This window comes from Lithobates pipiens, unplaced genomic scaffold, assembly GCF_037356315.1.
Source record: "Lithobates pipiens isolate NorthernLeopardFrog02 unplaced genomic scaffold, aLitPip1_a1.2 Scaffold_35, whole genome shotgun sequence".
In the NCBI taxonomy this organism is placed as follows: domain Eukaryota; kingdom Metazoa; phylum Chordata; class Amphibia; order Anura; family Ranidae; genus Lithobates; species Lithobates pipiens.
This window is the reverse complement of record NW_027507811.1, coordinates 9,747,988-9,762,519: the sequence shown is the minus strand read 5'-3', so window position 1 is coordinate 9,762,519 and position 14,532 is coordinate 9,747,988. Positions and strand designations below refer to the sequence as shown.

The 14,532-nt window shown below is 46.4% G+C and overlaps 1 protein-coding gene across 1 annotated transcript in view; it reads right to left on the bottom strand.

Moving 5' to 3' along the window:
• Positions 1–11,557: 11,557 nt before the first annotated feature.
• LOC143956077 (uncharacterized) overlaps positions 11,558–14,532 on the bottom strand; it is a 62,579-nt gene continuing 59,604 nt past the window's right edge. The window contains 1 exon segment of the mRNA XM_077466202.1: positions 11,558–14,449. Within this exon segment, the coding sequence (XP_077322328.1) occupies positions 12,963–14,449 (1,487 nt within the window). The 3' untranslated portion in view covers positions 11,558–12,962.

Sequence of the window (14,532 nt, the reverse complement as noted above, 5' to 3'; positions counted from 1 at the left end):
GTCAAGGGAATGACTCGGAATAGGGAGTACCTACACCTATTCTCTGACAGAAAAAGCCCTGCCTGGGGGACAATCTGTGGTGGGCATGGTTCCTAGACATGTTTCTGGAGGCCAGTGTGCTCTTTTTTTTTCTTTTGCTGTCCTTGTATCCACTCTGATGAAGACCAAATGCTGGATGACGTGTTCCTCAGAAACCAACTCTTCCCAGAGTGTTGATGTTCTGGTGCCCTCCCTGTGGTTTCCAAGCCCGATGACCTCAACCCCACTACTCTGTCCCCCTACCATGTCCTGTAGTGACATGAAGGCCAGTGAGAAGGAATCGCAGAGCACTGTTGAGGACCAGGAGATCGGCACTCCCCGGTCGTGTCGGTTTCTGAAGAAGACTTCAGATGACATTGGAGCTTCGTACAGGGAAAACTTTTATTTGGGTTTGACGTTTTTTCATATATTTTAGTATTTCAGTTCAATGCGTCAAATGATCTAAAATCCGATGAAATACCGAGAGCGACAAAAACACTTTGCGTACATAAACAAGTATATCGAAAGGGCAACACGGGACAGAGAAATTTGGTTCCAAATAATAGACAATGATAAGATCTATGATCAAATATCTTATTACCTCCTCTGCTGCCAGGTTAAATGATGTCTTCCCTACTATTCCTCCCACATGGAAAGTCCTTTGTGCTCCGTACAGCACTTCATGTCTTCTCTCGGCTTCGGTCTGACTCACCTCTCACCCGGAACTTCCTGTCTGTACCTGACATCACTTCCTGTCTACCATAGAGACTTCCTGTCTGGGTAGAAGTGAGATCACCACCTTGTGCAGCTCAGAGGAACTGCAGCCCCCGAGAAACATCTGGTAGTGTGAACACGGCCTTGTGCGGTGTGTGTATGTACCGTATGTCCTTATAGATGGGGTCATCTCCACTCCCACCGAGAGGGGATAGAAATATATTTCTGCTCGGGATGAGGGATTTTGGTTCAGTGGATTTTAAAGTGAAATTACGGATTTTTGCCAAATTCCTGTTAGCTTTTGATTTGCAAAATAGGCAAAAGTTGCTTAATTGAAAAAAACTCTCTATAATTATATGATTAAAAACCTTCCCATGTTGCTTTGCAAGACCTGTGACACTTCTGTGTCCGCCCCTAGTACCAATCAGTGATTATCCAATCCCCTTTGGTTATAAGCCAACTTTACCCCCTTTGTGCATTCCAACTGTTCACATCAGATCCCCCCCTTACATCCTATCATAGTTCCCCTTACATCAGAGTCCTCTTTCTACATTATAAGTTCCCGCACAAGTTTCTGTACATTCGAGACCCTAGAGCCATCCTCTTTACATCAGTGTCCCCAGAGTTAACACCTTTACATAAAAGTCTTCAAAGCTACCCCCTTACATCAGGGTCCCCAGAATCACCCCCTTTACATCAGGGTCTCCAAAGCCCCCCTCCCCCTACACCAGGGTCCCCAGAGTCACTTCATTAAATCAGGGTCCCCAGAATCCCCCCATTCATCGGTCCCCCCTTCTAGTTACTTCAAGGTCCCAAGAGTCTCCTCTTACAACAGAGCCCTCATCCTTACATCAGGGACCCCAGAGCTACCCATCGTACACCAGGGTACCCAGAGCCACTCCTCCCTACTTCAGCATCCCCCCTTACTTTAGGGTCTCCAGAGCCTCCCCTTTACAGTAGGGTCACCAGAGCCATCACCATTACATCAGGTTCCCCCGAGCCAACCCATTTACATTAGGGTCCCCAGAGCCTCCTACTTACATCAGGGTCCCCAGAGTTACCCCATTTACCTCAAAGTCTTCAGAGCCACTGCCTTACATCAGGGTCCGCAGAATCACCCATTTTACATCAGGGTCTGCAGAATCACCTACTTTACATCAGGTTCCCCAATGCTATCCCATTTACATCAGGGTCCCCAGAGCCGTGATATACAGCACTGACACCTGCACCGTAAGCAGCCCCAGGATGAAGTCAGCACAGCACAGGGATGGTGGGAGCCCCTCATAATGAGCATAGCACAGGGATGGTGGGAGCCCCTCATAATATGCACAGCAGAGGTACAGCCCCAGGAGGAAGTCAGCACAGCACAGGGATGGTGGGAGCCCCTCATAATAAGCAGCCCCAGGAGGAAGTCAGCACAGCACATTGATGGTGGGAGCCCCTCATAATGAGCATAGCACAGGGATGGTGGGAGCCCCTCATAATAAGCAGCCCCAGGAGGAAGTCAGCACAGCACAGGGATGGTGGGAGCCCCTCATAATAAGCTGCCCCAGTAGAAATATAACACCGCTCAACCTCTTCAAAGAGGAGGGTTCGGGCATATAGTACGGTGTGCTTTTTTTGGACAAGGAAGTGAGCCAAATGAAGAAAGAAGGTCTGTGTGCTCAATTAAAAAAAATTGCTTTTAGACATATACATGGTCTACTGGTCACCTGTGTTGAATTCCTCCGAGATCCATGCCTCATTCATTTTTAGAAATGTGAGGTAGTTAACACTGTCGTGAGCTAGGCGAGTACGCTTATCGGTCACGATCCCCCCTGCTGCACTGAACGTCCTTTCGGACAGGACACTGGATGAGGGGCAAGCCAACAGTTCGATTGCAAATTGGGCAAGCTCTGGCCAGAGGTCAAGCCTGCCCACCCAGTAGTCCAGGGATTCATCACTCCTCAGAGCGTCCACATCGGCCGTTAACCCGATGTAGTCGGACACCTGACGGTCTAGGCGTTCCTTAATGCTGGATCCGGATGACACCTGTCGATGGGTCGGCTGAAAGAATGACCTCATATCCGAAGTCACCAACACATCTTCAAACCGGCCTCTTCTTGCAGGCGTTGTTGGATTGGTACCCGCAACTCCTTCTCTGGGAGTAGGAATTGCTCCTCTGCCAGCGCACGCAAAAGCAGAATGCAGCATTTCTCAAAGCAAGGCCTGGAAGTACTCCATTCTGCCAGCCCTCTGTGACGGCTGTAGCTTTTCCGCCATTTTGTGTTTGTACCGGGGGTCTAAGTATGTTGCCACCCAGTACTGGTCCTTGACCCTTATGCTTTTTATACGGGGGTCCCTATTAAAACACTGGAGCATGAAGGCCCCCATTTGCACTAAACTGGAAGCGGTGTGGTGGCCTGGCTCCTGCTCATCATCCAGGATAATGTCGTCCTCTTCATTCTCCTCTCCCCATCCATGCACAACAACAGGGATCCCAGAAAGGTTTAAAGCATGCTCTTCTTGCTCCTCCTTATCCGCCCCGGCACCATCCTCCTCTGACTCCTCTTCAGACTCCTGTTGTTGACTTGTCTCAGATAGAGTAGCCCCCCTGGGAATTCATCCAGGATTGCGACTTCCTCATCTTCCCGCTAATGCTCCTCCACAGCTTGATCAATGACACGACGCAATGCACGCTCCATAAAGAAGGCATAAGGTACCATGTCACTGATGGTGCCATGGCTGCGACTGACCAGTTTGGTGATCTCCTCAAATGGCCGCAGAAGTCTGCATGCATCGCGCATGAGCAGCCACTGGCGTGGTGAAAAAAAAAACAGCTCCCCAGAACCTGTTCTGCCGCAGAGTTCATACAGGTAGACGTTAACTGCACGTTTCTGCTGAAGCAGCCTATCAAGCATATAGAAGGTTGAGTTGCATTGCGTCGGGCAATCGCAAATAAGACGTCTGACCAGCAGATTGTGTCGCCGCTGAATGTCAGCAAGGCGAACCATGGCCGTGTAAGATCTTCTGAAATGGGCCGAGATTTTCCTTGCCTGCCGCAAGATGTTCTGGACCCCAGGGTATTTGACAACGAATCGCTGCACAACCAAGTTTAAGACGTGTGCCATGCATGGCACGTGCGTGATTTTGCCCTGTTTCAATGCGCTAAGCAGATTGGCACCGTTGTCACACACCACTTTGCCAACTGTCAAATTGAGCGGTGTTAGCCACTGATCTGCCTGTGAACATAAAGCTGAAAGGAGTGCCGGGCCAGTGTGGCTCTTGGCTTCCAGGCACAACAGACGCAGCATGGCATGGCAACATCTCACCTGGCATGTTGAATAGGTTCTGGGGAGCTTGGGCGGCGCAGCGGAAGAGACGCTAGCAGCGGAAAAGGAGGAGTCAGCCGAGGAGGAGAGGGAGGAGGATGGAGTAGGAGGAGGAGGAGAAGAAGGGCCAGGCCTGCATGCAATTGGTGGCGGTAAAACCAAATCTACACGGGTGCCACGGGTTACATGCTTGACGGCCGTCAGAAGGTTCACCCAGTGGGCAGTAAAAGTGATATACCTTCCCTGCCCGTGTTTGCTAGACCACGTGTCTGTGGTCAGATGTATCTTGGCACCGACACTGTGTGCCAGAGATACATTCACTTGCCGCTGAACATGGCCATATAGCTCTGGGATGCCCTTCTCTGAGAAATACTTCCTTCCTGGGACCTTCCATTGTGGTGTTCCAATGGCCACAAATTTGCGAAAGGCCTCCAAGTCCACCAGTTTATATGGCAGTAGTTGGCGGGCTATGAGTTTTGACAAGCCAGTCGTCAACCGTTGGGCAAGAGGGTTATCCGGCGTCATCATTTTTTTACGCTCGAACATTAGGCCCACGGAAGCCTGCCTTTTTGCAGAAAAACGTGAGCTTGGCGTGATGGAAGGTGGAGTGGAGGACAATTGTGAGGAGAGAGGAGAAGTAGAAGACGAGGCTGGACGGTGAGAGCCTGCAGTGTGGCTTTGTGTGTTCCATTGCTCCCACTGGGCTCGGTGATGGCTGCTCATGTGCCTTCTTAAGGCGGTCGTCCCTAGGTGAGTGTTGGGCTTACCGCGACTAATGCGTTGACTGCAAAGATTGCAGATGGCAACGCTATTGTCAGCAGCGGACACGTTAAAAAAAGCCCACACTGCGAAGCCATGTGCCGGTGTCCTGGGAGCGCCAGATGTGACCATACATGGTCGATGACTCGGTCCTGATACATTTGCAGTCTGCTTTGTCCCTCCTGTGCAATGTAAGTTATTCCTGCTTCTCCTCCCTATCTGCTGGTTCATATCTCCCTCTGAACTCCCCTCCTCTTCCTCTCTTGTGGGCACCCACGTGACATCACTAGACACGTCATCATCGACGTCACCTTCCCCACCGCTATAAGTAGAAATCTCGGAGTAGGCAGCAACACCGGGGACCAACCTCCTCCTTGGGCTGATCTGGGTACTGTCGTCAGACTGCAGAGTAGCGGTTGTTGCTACCTCCTCTTCCTGATCCAATACCAAGAGTGGCTGCGCATCAGAAATGTCTTGATATGGATCGGAAAATAATTCCTGTGACTCAAGCGGAAGGTATGTGGTGTTGTTGGTGGTAGTGTCTTTGGGGGTGCACATAGCAGAGAGTGAAGAAGAGGGTGCAGATCGAGAGGATGAGGAGGGTGCAGAAGAGTAAGGCTGAGTGAGCCACTCAACCAAGTCTGGTGCGTCCTTTAAATGAAGTGAACGCACCTTCTGCAACTTCCCACTTTGGCTTAAGCCTGTTGCTCCTACCCTACCCCTACCACCCCTGCGGAAGGGCCTGCCTCTTCCTCTGCCTGTCATTTTTTAAATGACCCTGTGACAAAACTCTCAGTCCCTATACTGCTGCAGTATAGGGCAGCGGTCAGCAGTAGTGCACCTCAGCCCTATGTATGGTGGACCTATACCAGTCCTTACGGAATAGCAGACTGTACCTCACTCAACCCTATGTACTGCAGCACCCTAGACCAAGTTACCAGTCCTTATAAGGACCTTTGTGGAACAAGTAGGTTGTGACTGATTAGCAGACTGTACGTCAGTCCCTATACTGATGAAGGACTGCTGCAGTATAGGGCAGCGGTCAACAGTAGTGCACCTCAACCCTATCTATTGTGGACCTATACCAGTCCTTATAGAATAGCAGACTGTACCTCACTCAACCCTATGTACTGTAGCACCCTAGACCAAGTTACCAGTCCTTATAATGACCTTTGTGGAACAAGTAGTGATGGACGAACTTCCGACGGGATGTTTCGCGGCCGATAGTTTGCGAACCGGAACGTTCGCGGCGGGCCCCATTGACTTCAATGGGAGGCGAACTTCGCAAACCTACAGGTCAAATTTGCAGCCACAAAATAATTATTAGCTGGCCAATGACATAACACATGTATGAGGTGAATATGGGATCGACAACTACAAGCATTCTTTTTTATATGGGAAATTGTTCTGACTAGGGATGAGCTTCGTGTTCGAGTCGAACGTACGTTCGACTCGAACGTTGGCTGTTCGTCCATTCGGCGAAATCCGAACTCTTGGTCCGTTCGCGTCAAAATTCGTGTGGCGCGCACAGCCCACAATGCACTGCGATGGCGCAGTGCATTGCTGGCTCATGATTGGCCAAGCATGCACTGTGACCCCGCATGCTTGGCCAATCGCAGCGCCAGCAGCGAGGAGAGCCATGATTGGCCACAGGCATCCTGCCTGTGGCCAATCATAGCTCAGGCTGTGTAGTGCACGCCCCACCCTATATAAGGCCGCCTTTGAGGCGGCCTCATGTAGTGTGTTGGCATCTGAAGCAGTGGGTGTTCTGTGTACCTTCAACACAGTACACACCGATCGTTTTTGGCTGATTTCCTATCTTGCTCTTGTGTAGTGGTTACTGTCTGTGCCCTGACCGCAGTATACACCACTATAGTCACCTCACCTATATAGCTAGTGGTCCATCTTTAATAATAGAGCTTGCAGTCAGTAGTGGCAGGAGATAGTGCGTGCTGTCTGCGTGCTCTGTACCCAGTACATACCGCTATAATCCACCTACATAGCTGTTCTCTATTTGAGCCCAATTGCCATCTGCAGAAGTTATTGGAAGTTGTGTGTGCTTCCAGCACAGCACAGTATACATCTGTATATACCCCTTTATCTCTGCTGTTCTATAAAAAAAGGCATCTGCAGGAGTTAGTGGAAGTTGTGTGTGCCTCTAGCACAATATAAACTACCCAACTACTGTTTTACCCAACTCCCTTCAGGCCATTACCATGTCTGGAAGGCCAGCAAGGAGAGGCAGACAGGCGCGAGCCGATAAAAGAGGGCAAGCAGGCTCTGTGTCTAGAGACAACAGTGCTGGTCGTGGACGCGGTGCATTGTCATCAGCACGTGGCCATGGGGCACGCTTGTCCTTCTTTTCTGCAGCTGGACATGTTGAACCGCAACATGCCAACGACTTGGTAGAGTGGATGACCAAGCCCTCTTCATCCTCCTCATCCTCTCTCGCCCAGTCTCAGGGTAGTAGCAAAGCAGCTGCCAACGCATCGTCTTCCCTCCTCTCAATGTCATCATCAGTGACTCCTTCCCTAGACCCACCATGTCCTCCTGAGGAGTCTCCTGAACTCTTTGAGCACAGTGTTGGGTACATGCTCCAGTAGGATGCCCAGTGTTTGGTGGGCTCTGATGATGACACTCAGCTAGAGGAAGGCAGTAGCGTGAGCGCAGAGAGAGGGGATGCTCAAGAAGGACAGCAATCTGGCAGTCATGTTCCACAAGCTGCAGCATACTGCCAGGTTTGCTACAGCGATGGAGAGGGAGGGGATGATGAGGGCACTGACTTCACGTGGGTGCCTGGAAGGAGGGAGGAGGAGGAGGATGATTGTGTCAGCATGGAGGTGGAGGCTGGCACTCAGCATCAGCATCAGCAGCAGTCTTATAGGGATGATTTACAGTCCCAAGAAACACGTGGACTTGTACGTGGCTGGGAGGAGGTAGCTGCGGATCATGTTGTCCTTAGTGACCCAGAGGACTCCGGACCAAATGCCTCAGCTAACCTACGCTGCATGGCCTCCCTGATCCTGCAAAGCCTGCGGAAGGATACTTGTATTCTTCGGATCAAGGAGAGGGACCATTACTGGCTGTCCACTCTCCTTGATACACGGTAGGGATGAGCCGAACACCCCCCTGTTCGGTTCGCACCAGAACCTGCGAACAGACCTAAACTTCGTGTGAACTTTAGAACCCTATTAAAGTCTATGGGACTTGAACGTTCACAATCTAAAGTGCTCATTTTAAAGGGTAATATGCAGGTTACTGTCCTAAAAAGTGTTTGGGTACCCGGGTCCTGCCCCAGGGGACATGGATCAATGCAAAAAAAAGTTTTAAAAACGGCCGTTTTTTCAGGAGCAGTGATTTTAATAATGATTAAAGTGAAACAATAAAAGTGTAATATTCCTTTAAATTTCGTAGCTGGGGGGTGTCTATAGTATGCCTGTGAAGGGGCGCATGTTTCTGGTGCTTAGAACTGTCCCTGCACAAAGTGTCATTTGTGCAGGAAAAAAAGTCTTTTAAAATCACTTGCGGCTATTGTCGGGTCCCGTAATACAGAGAACACTCAATGAGTGTTCTCTGCATTAGCCGACAATTCATTCATTCATTGGTAAAAAAAAAAAAAAAAGCGTGGGGGTTCCCCTAAATTCAATTACCAGGCCCTTCAGGTCTGACATGGATATTAAGGGGAACCCCGTGTCAAATTAAAAAAAAAATTGACGTGGGGGTCCCCCTAAATATCCATAACCAGACCCTTCAGGTCTGATATGGATATTAAGGGGAACCCCGCATCAAATTTAAAAAAAAATTGACGTGGGGGTCCCCCTAAAAATCCATATCAGACCCTTTATCCGAGCACGCAACCTGGCAGGCCGCAGGAAAAGAGGGGGGGACGAGAGAGCGGCCCCCCTCCCTCCTGAACCATACCAGGCCACATACCCTCAACATTGGGAGGATGCTTTGGGGGTCTGTGACCCCTCAAAGCACCTTGTCCCCATGTTGATGAGGACAAGGGCCTCATCCTCACAACCCTGGCCGTTGGTTGTGAGGGTCTGCGGGCGGGGGGCTTATCAGAATCTGGAAGCCCCCTTTAACAAGGGGACCCCCAGATCCCGGCCCCCCCCTGTTTGAAATGGTAAGGGGGTACAAAAGTACCCCTACCATTTCACAAAGAAAGTGTCAAAATGGTTAAATAAAACAAACACACTTTTGAAAAATTCCTTTATTAAAAATAAAAAAAATTAAAAAAAGATTCCAGTGCTGCTAATCCACTCTTGCTATCCAGCGACGGGTCTCCGGGGTCCAGCGATGGATGATCATATCCAGCAACGGGGGATCTCTCAGTCCAGCGCTGTCCATACATCCTTCTTCTGTCTCCTCTCCGGAGACACTGCAGAGAGCACAGCGCTGACGTTTCTTATATTAGGAGGGCGGGGCCACCCGTCACCTGACCCCGCCCCTCTGACGCTGGAGAGGGAAGCCAGGGGTTCCCCAGTGATGTGTGGGTGACCCCGCCCCCTCTGATGTAACGGAAACCTGCGTTACATTTTTGCTTCTGGGTGATGCCACCAGCCCAATTTTTCAGCCCCTGTTTAACAGGGGCGTTTAATTACAATTTTTGATTCAATGCTTTGCAGCAGGGCTCATTCCTGCACCTTAAGTAGAGTATATGGGAGAGGTTGCAGTGTCGTGGCACCAGCACCAGTGCCTAAGGCCCAATTTTTCTGCCCCTGTTTAACAGGGGCGTTTAATTACAATTTTTGATGCAATGCTTTGCAGCAGGGCTCATTCCTGCACCACAACTAGAGTGTATGGGAGAGGTTGCAGTGTCATGGCACCAGCACCAGTGCTAAGGCCCAATTTTTCTGCCCCTGTTTAACAGGGGCGTTTAATTACAATTTTTGATGCAATGCTTTGCAGCAGGGCTCATTCCTGCACCACAACTAGAGTATATGGGAGAGGTTGCAGTGTCGTGGCACCAGCACCAGTGCCAGCAGCCCAATTTTTCAACCCCTGTTTAACAGGGGCATGTAATTACAATTCTTGATATAATAGTTCACAGGAGGGCCCATTTCTGTGCCCACCCAGAGTAACTGTGAGGACTTATAGTGTTGTGGCACCAGCACCACAACCACCAAAGGTAAATTTTTCTACCACTGTTCAACAATGGCATGTAATTACAATTCTTCATATAATCGTTCACATCGAGGGCTTACAATGTTGCGGCAACACCAACACCTTGTTCCGCCATTTCTGCAGAGCATATAGGGCAGGCCTCTACTTTCAAACATCCAAACATCCAACTTACAAACGTCTCCTACTTGCAAACGGAAGGAGATAACAGCAAGTGAGATGAAAAAAGACGGACGGCAAAACAAATTATACAGGGGTGAGGGGCAATGTATAATTTAGTGCAGAGGTGCCATGCGGTCTGTCAGGCTCCTCTGGTGGCGGGAAGAGGATTTGTGCAGGATCTATAGCGGGCGCTCTGTCCTGTGCAAACGCTCACATGCCCGTTCAGGCCATGCCCCCGAACAAGTATTTTTAATCGCAAGTAATTATATTAGCAATAATATCTATTGTATTATTATATTACATTATTATTACATTGTATGGAGCAATTATATGCAAACTTAAATGAATATTTCACATATTTTGGTTTATGTATTTTTATAACATTCAACTTACAGTATATTCATTACATATTGCTTAATTGTACTTATTGAAATATATTAGTATCTATATTATTAATATGAAAAATTATGAATAAGTGAAATTATATGTAAAATAATCATTGTATTCTGAGAGGCCAATTACCTCACTACCAAGGTATCTGGAGCAAAAGCTAATTGCGTTGGTTAGACCAATGCCGCGTACACACGGTCGGACTTTCCGTGTGAGCTTGTTGTCGGAAAGTCCGACCATGTGTATGCTCCATCAAACATTTCCTGTCCGAATTTCCACCCATAAATGTTTGAGAGCAGGCTCTCAAATTTTCCACCAACTTCACTTTGTTGTCGGAAATTCTGATCGTGTGTACACAAGTCCGGCGCACAAAAGTTCATGCATGCTCAGGAGCCGCACTGGCTATTGAACTTCCTTTTTCTCGGCTCGTCGTACATCTTGTATGTCACTGCAATCTCACGTTCGGAATTTTGGGCCAACATTTGTGTGACCGTGTGTATGCAAGACAAGTTTGAGCCAACATCCTTCGGGAAAAAAATCAACAGTTTTGTTGGCGGAAAGTCTGCTCGTGTGTATGCAGCATTACGTAAAGCAATATATTATAGGTAGAGACAAGAAGTCTGACATATGTTGTCAAAAAATAGAACCTTTAATATATGTATGATTTTCTTCAAGGCTGAGGTCAGAGGTTGTTTGAGAACAATCATGGTATTTTAAGTAAAGTTTCCAAAATCATTTTTAATACAATACTGCCCGCCTTTTGGTAACTATGTGATGAGTTCAATACTGCCCGTAGGCAGTTGTGCCATGATATAAACAGAAAAGTCAGTGTTAATACCCATACACCACAGATAGCAGAGCTCCCAGGTGCTCGATCCACAGTCACTGGCTGAGTAGATTGATGTGGACAAAACGATCCGCACTCCGGTTGTTGATTTTAAAATTTCTTCATTTTATTGAATAGCCACAGTGAACAAACGCAGATTAAGTCAGTTGACGCATTTCATCCTATAAGGCCTTAGTCATAACCACATTACAGATATAAAACTTTGAAACAGTAGTTCTAAAGATCACAGGCTCCATCCATTGTCTTAATTGACCGCAGGCAATTATCCAAAAAAAGAGAATCAGCTGCAATACATATAGGGTGATCCATGTGTATGCCACCAAATTTCACACACCTTGTAGTGATAATATGCACATGTATGTACACACACACGCATGTACACACATTCATACACGTATAGAGATATGCATAAGAAGACGCGCCATAAAATTAAAAAAAACATTTAAAAAGATGAAAAAAAATCCAGGTATGTTAAAAAATTTGTTCAATTAGTATGTTAAAAAATTAGTTAAATCGAGGTAAGTTAAAAACCAGAAGAGAGAAAAGAAAAAGAGAGTTGTGCCATGGTTACATAGTAAATAACATGTCATTTGACGGCATTGAAAATACATCCACGCCTAATTTTCTTTCTGGAATGAGAGTTTGAGAATGGATTGAGAGAATAACGGAAAAATAAGGGCCCTTTCACACTGGGGTGGTTTTCAGGCGCTACAGCACTAAAAATAGCGCCTGAAAAAACCGGCCCCTTTCACTCCAGTGAAAACGCAGGTAAAGCACCGCTAAAAATAGCGGCGCTTTACCGTCGTCACCCGCAACGCCCCAGTGTGAAAGGGGCTTAAAGCAAGGTAAAGGTGTCCATCGAAACATACAGCTGACATCTCTTAAAAAGATTTTGATATTTCTGGTAAAGTAAAAACTTCTATTTAGCTGTACGAAATCAAGCTGAACATATACCTAACTGGGCCATTTTAGTCTTTGTAGCATAAAATTGAAATATTTCTAACTGCAGTATGATCTGTTTAAAGAGATTTAAAGAGAAAAATACACATATTTGTATAATCTTCTGAGGCTAATTTCAGTTTCTAGTAAATGGCTTAGTTATGATATCTGCTTAAATATCAATTTCATTTAAAATGTATCTTTACCTTAAATATAAGTCTGTTTAAAGCACCAACTCCATACATGGTATAACAAGTTTGTGTCCATGTGCTGTTTAAAGTAATTTGAGCTTGCAAATGTCTGTTGTCTGAGAAAGGTCACGTGTCAATCTCAACACCTTGTTATTTTCACATTCTGCTGAGAGAGTGATAAGCTAGGTAATTACTTACAAAGCAGTTACTAAGTATTGCTATATTGGTATTTTTGAAATAAGATTCTGCGGTTATTTCCTCCACACCTATATTATCCACATTATTGAAATATTGATACATATTCTTTGTTTGTTACCAATTACATTTTGTTATTATTTTGCACCAATTTTTAGTAATAAATATATATATTTTTGCATTTTATTGTATTCCTTTTGTCTTCAGGTTAGCGTGAATAAACTCATTTGAGTTATTTGTTTATTTGTAGGAATCTCCTTAATCTTAAATCCTTGCTTATATTCATAAATATAGAACTGTTTAATTATTTCAGTATAAACATTCTGACAGCGTCTCGCCTGTGTGCAGTCTCTTATGACATGAAACTCTGCACTTACTTGAAAAACTTTTCCCACACTCAGGACAGCAATATGGCTTCTCACCCGTGTGAGATCTTTGATGTAGAACAAGCACTGATTTCTGTATAAAACATTTTCCACACTAAGGGCAAGAATACGGCTTCTCACCTTTGTGAGATCTTTGATGTACAACAAGAGCTGATTTATGTGTAAAACATTTTCCACACTCAGGGCAAGAATACGGCTTCTCACCCGTGTGAGATCTTTGATGTACAACAAGCGTTGATTTCCGTCTAAAACATTTTCCACACTCTGGGCAAGAATACGGCTTCTCACCCGTGTGAGATCTTTGATGTACAACAAGTGCTGACTTATGTATAAAACATTTTCCACACTCAGGACAGGAATGCGGCTTCTCACCTGTGTGAGATCTTTGATGTGCAACAAGTGTTGATTCATGTATAAAACATTTTCCACACTCAGGGCAGGAAAGTGGCTTCCCACCCGTGTGAGATCTTTGATGTACAACGAGTGTTGATTTATGTGTAAAACATTTTGAACACTCAGGGCAGGAATGCGGCTTCTCACCCGTGTGAGATCTTTGATGTACAACGAGTGTTGATTTATGTGTAAAACATTTTCCACACTCAGGGCAAGAATAAGGCTTCTCACCCGTGTGACATCTTTGATGTACAACAAGTGCTGATTTATGTATAAAACATTTTCCACACTCAGGGCAGGAATGCAGCTTCTCGCCCGTGTGAGATCTTTGATGTACATCAAGTGCTGATTTATATATAAAACATTTTCCACACTCAGGGCAGGAAAGTGGCTTCTCACCTTTGTGAGATCTTTGATGTAGAACAAGAGCTGGTTTCCGTATAAAACCTTTTCCACACTCAGGGCAAGAATACGGCTTCTCACCGGTGTGAGATCTTTGATGTAGAACAAGAGCGTATTTATGTATAAAACATTTTCCACACTCAGGGCAGGAATACGGCTTCTCACCTGTGTGAGATCTTTGATGTACATCAAGTACTGATTTCTTCAAAAAACATTTTCCACACTCAGGGCAAGAATACGGCTTCTCACCCGTGTGAGATCTTTGATGTACATCAAGTGCTGATTTCTGTCTAAAACATTTTCCACACTCAGGGCAAGAATACGGCTTCTCACCTGTGTGAGATCTTTGATGTACATCAAGTGCTGATTTCCGTCTAAAACATTTTCCACACTCAGGGCAAGAATACGGCTTCTCACCTGTGTGAGATCTTTGATGTAAAACAAGTGTTGATTTCTGTCTAAAACATTTTCCACACTCAGGACAGGAATGTGGCTTCTCACCAGTGTGAGACCTCTGATGTCTGTTCAGCTGTGCTTTACCTGGAAAACATTTCCCGCACTCAGAACAGGAATATGGCTTCTCCCCAGTGTGAGTTCTCTGATGTGTGACCAAATGTGATTTATATGCAAAATATTTCCCACACTCAGAACAGTTATGAAGTCCATCCTCCCTGTGAGTCCCCTGATGTAAAAAAAGA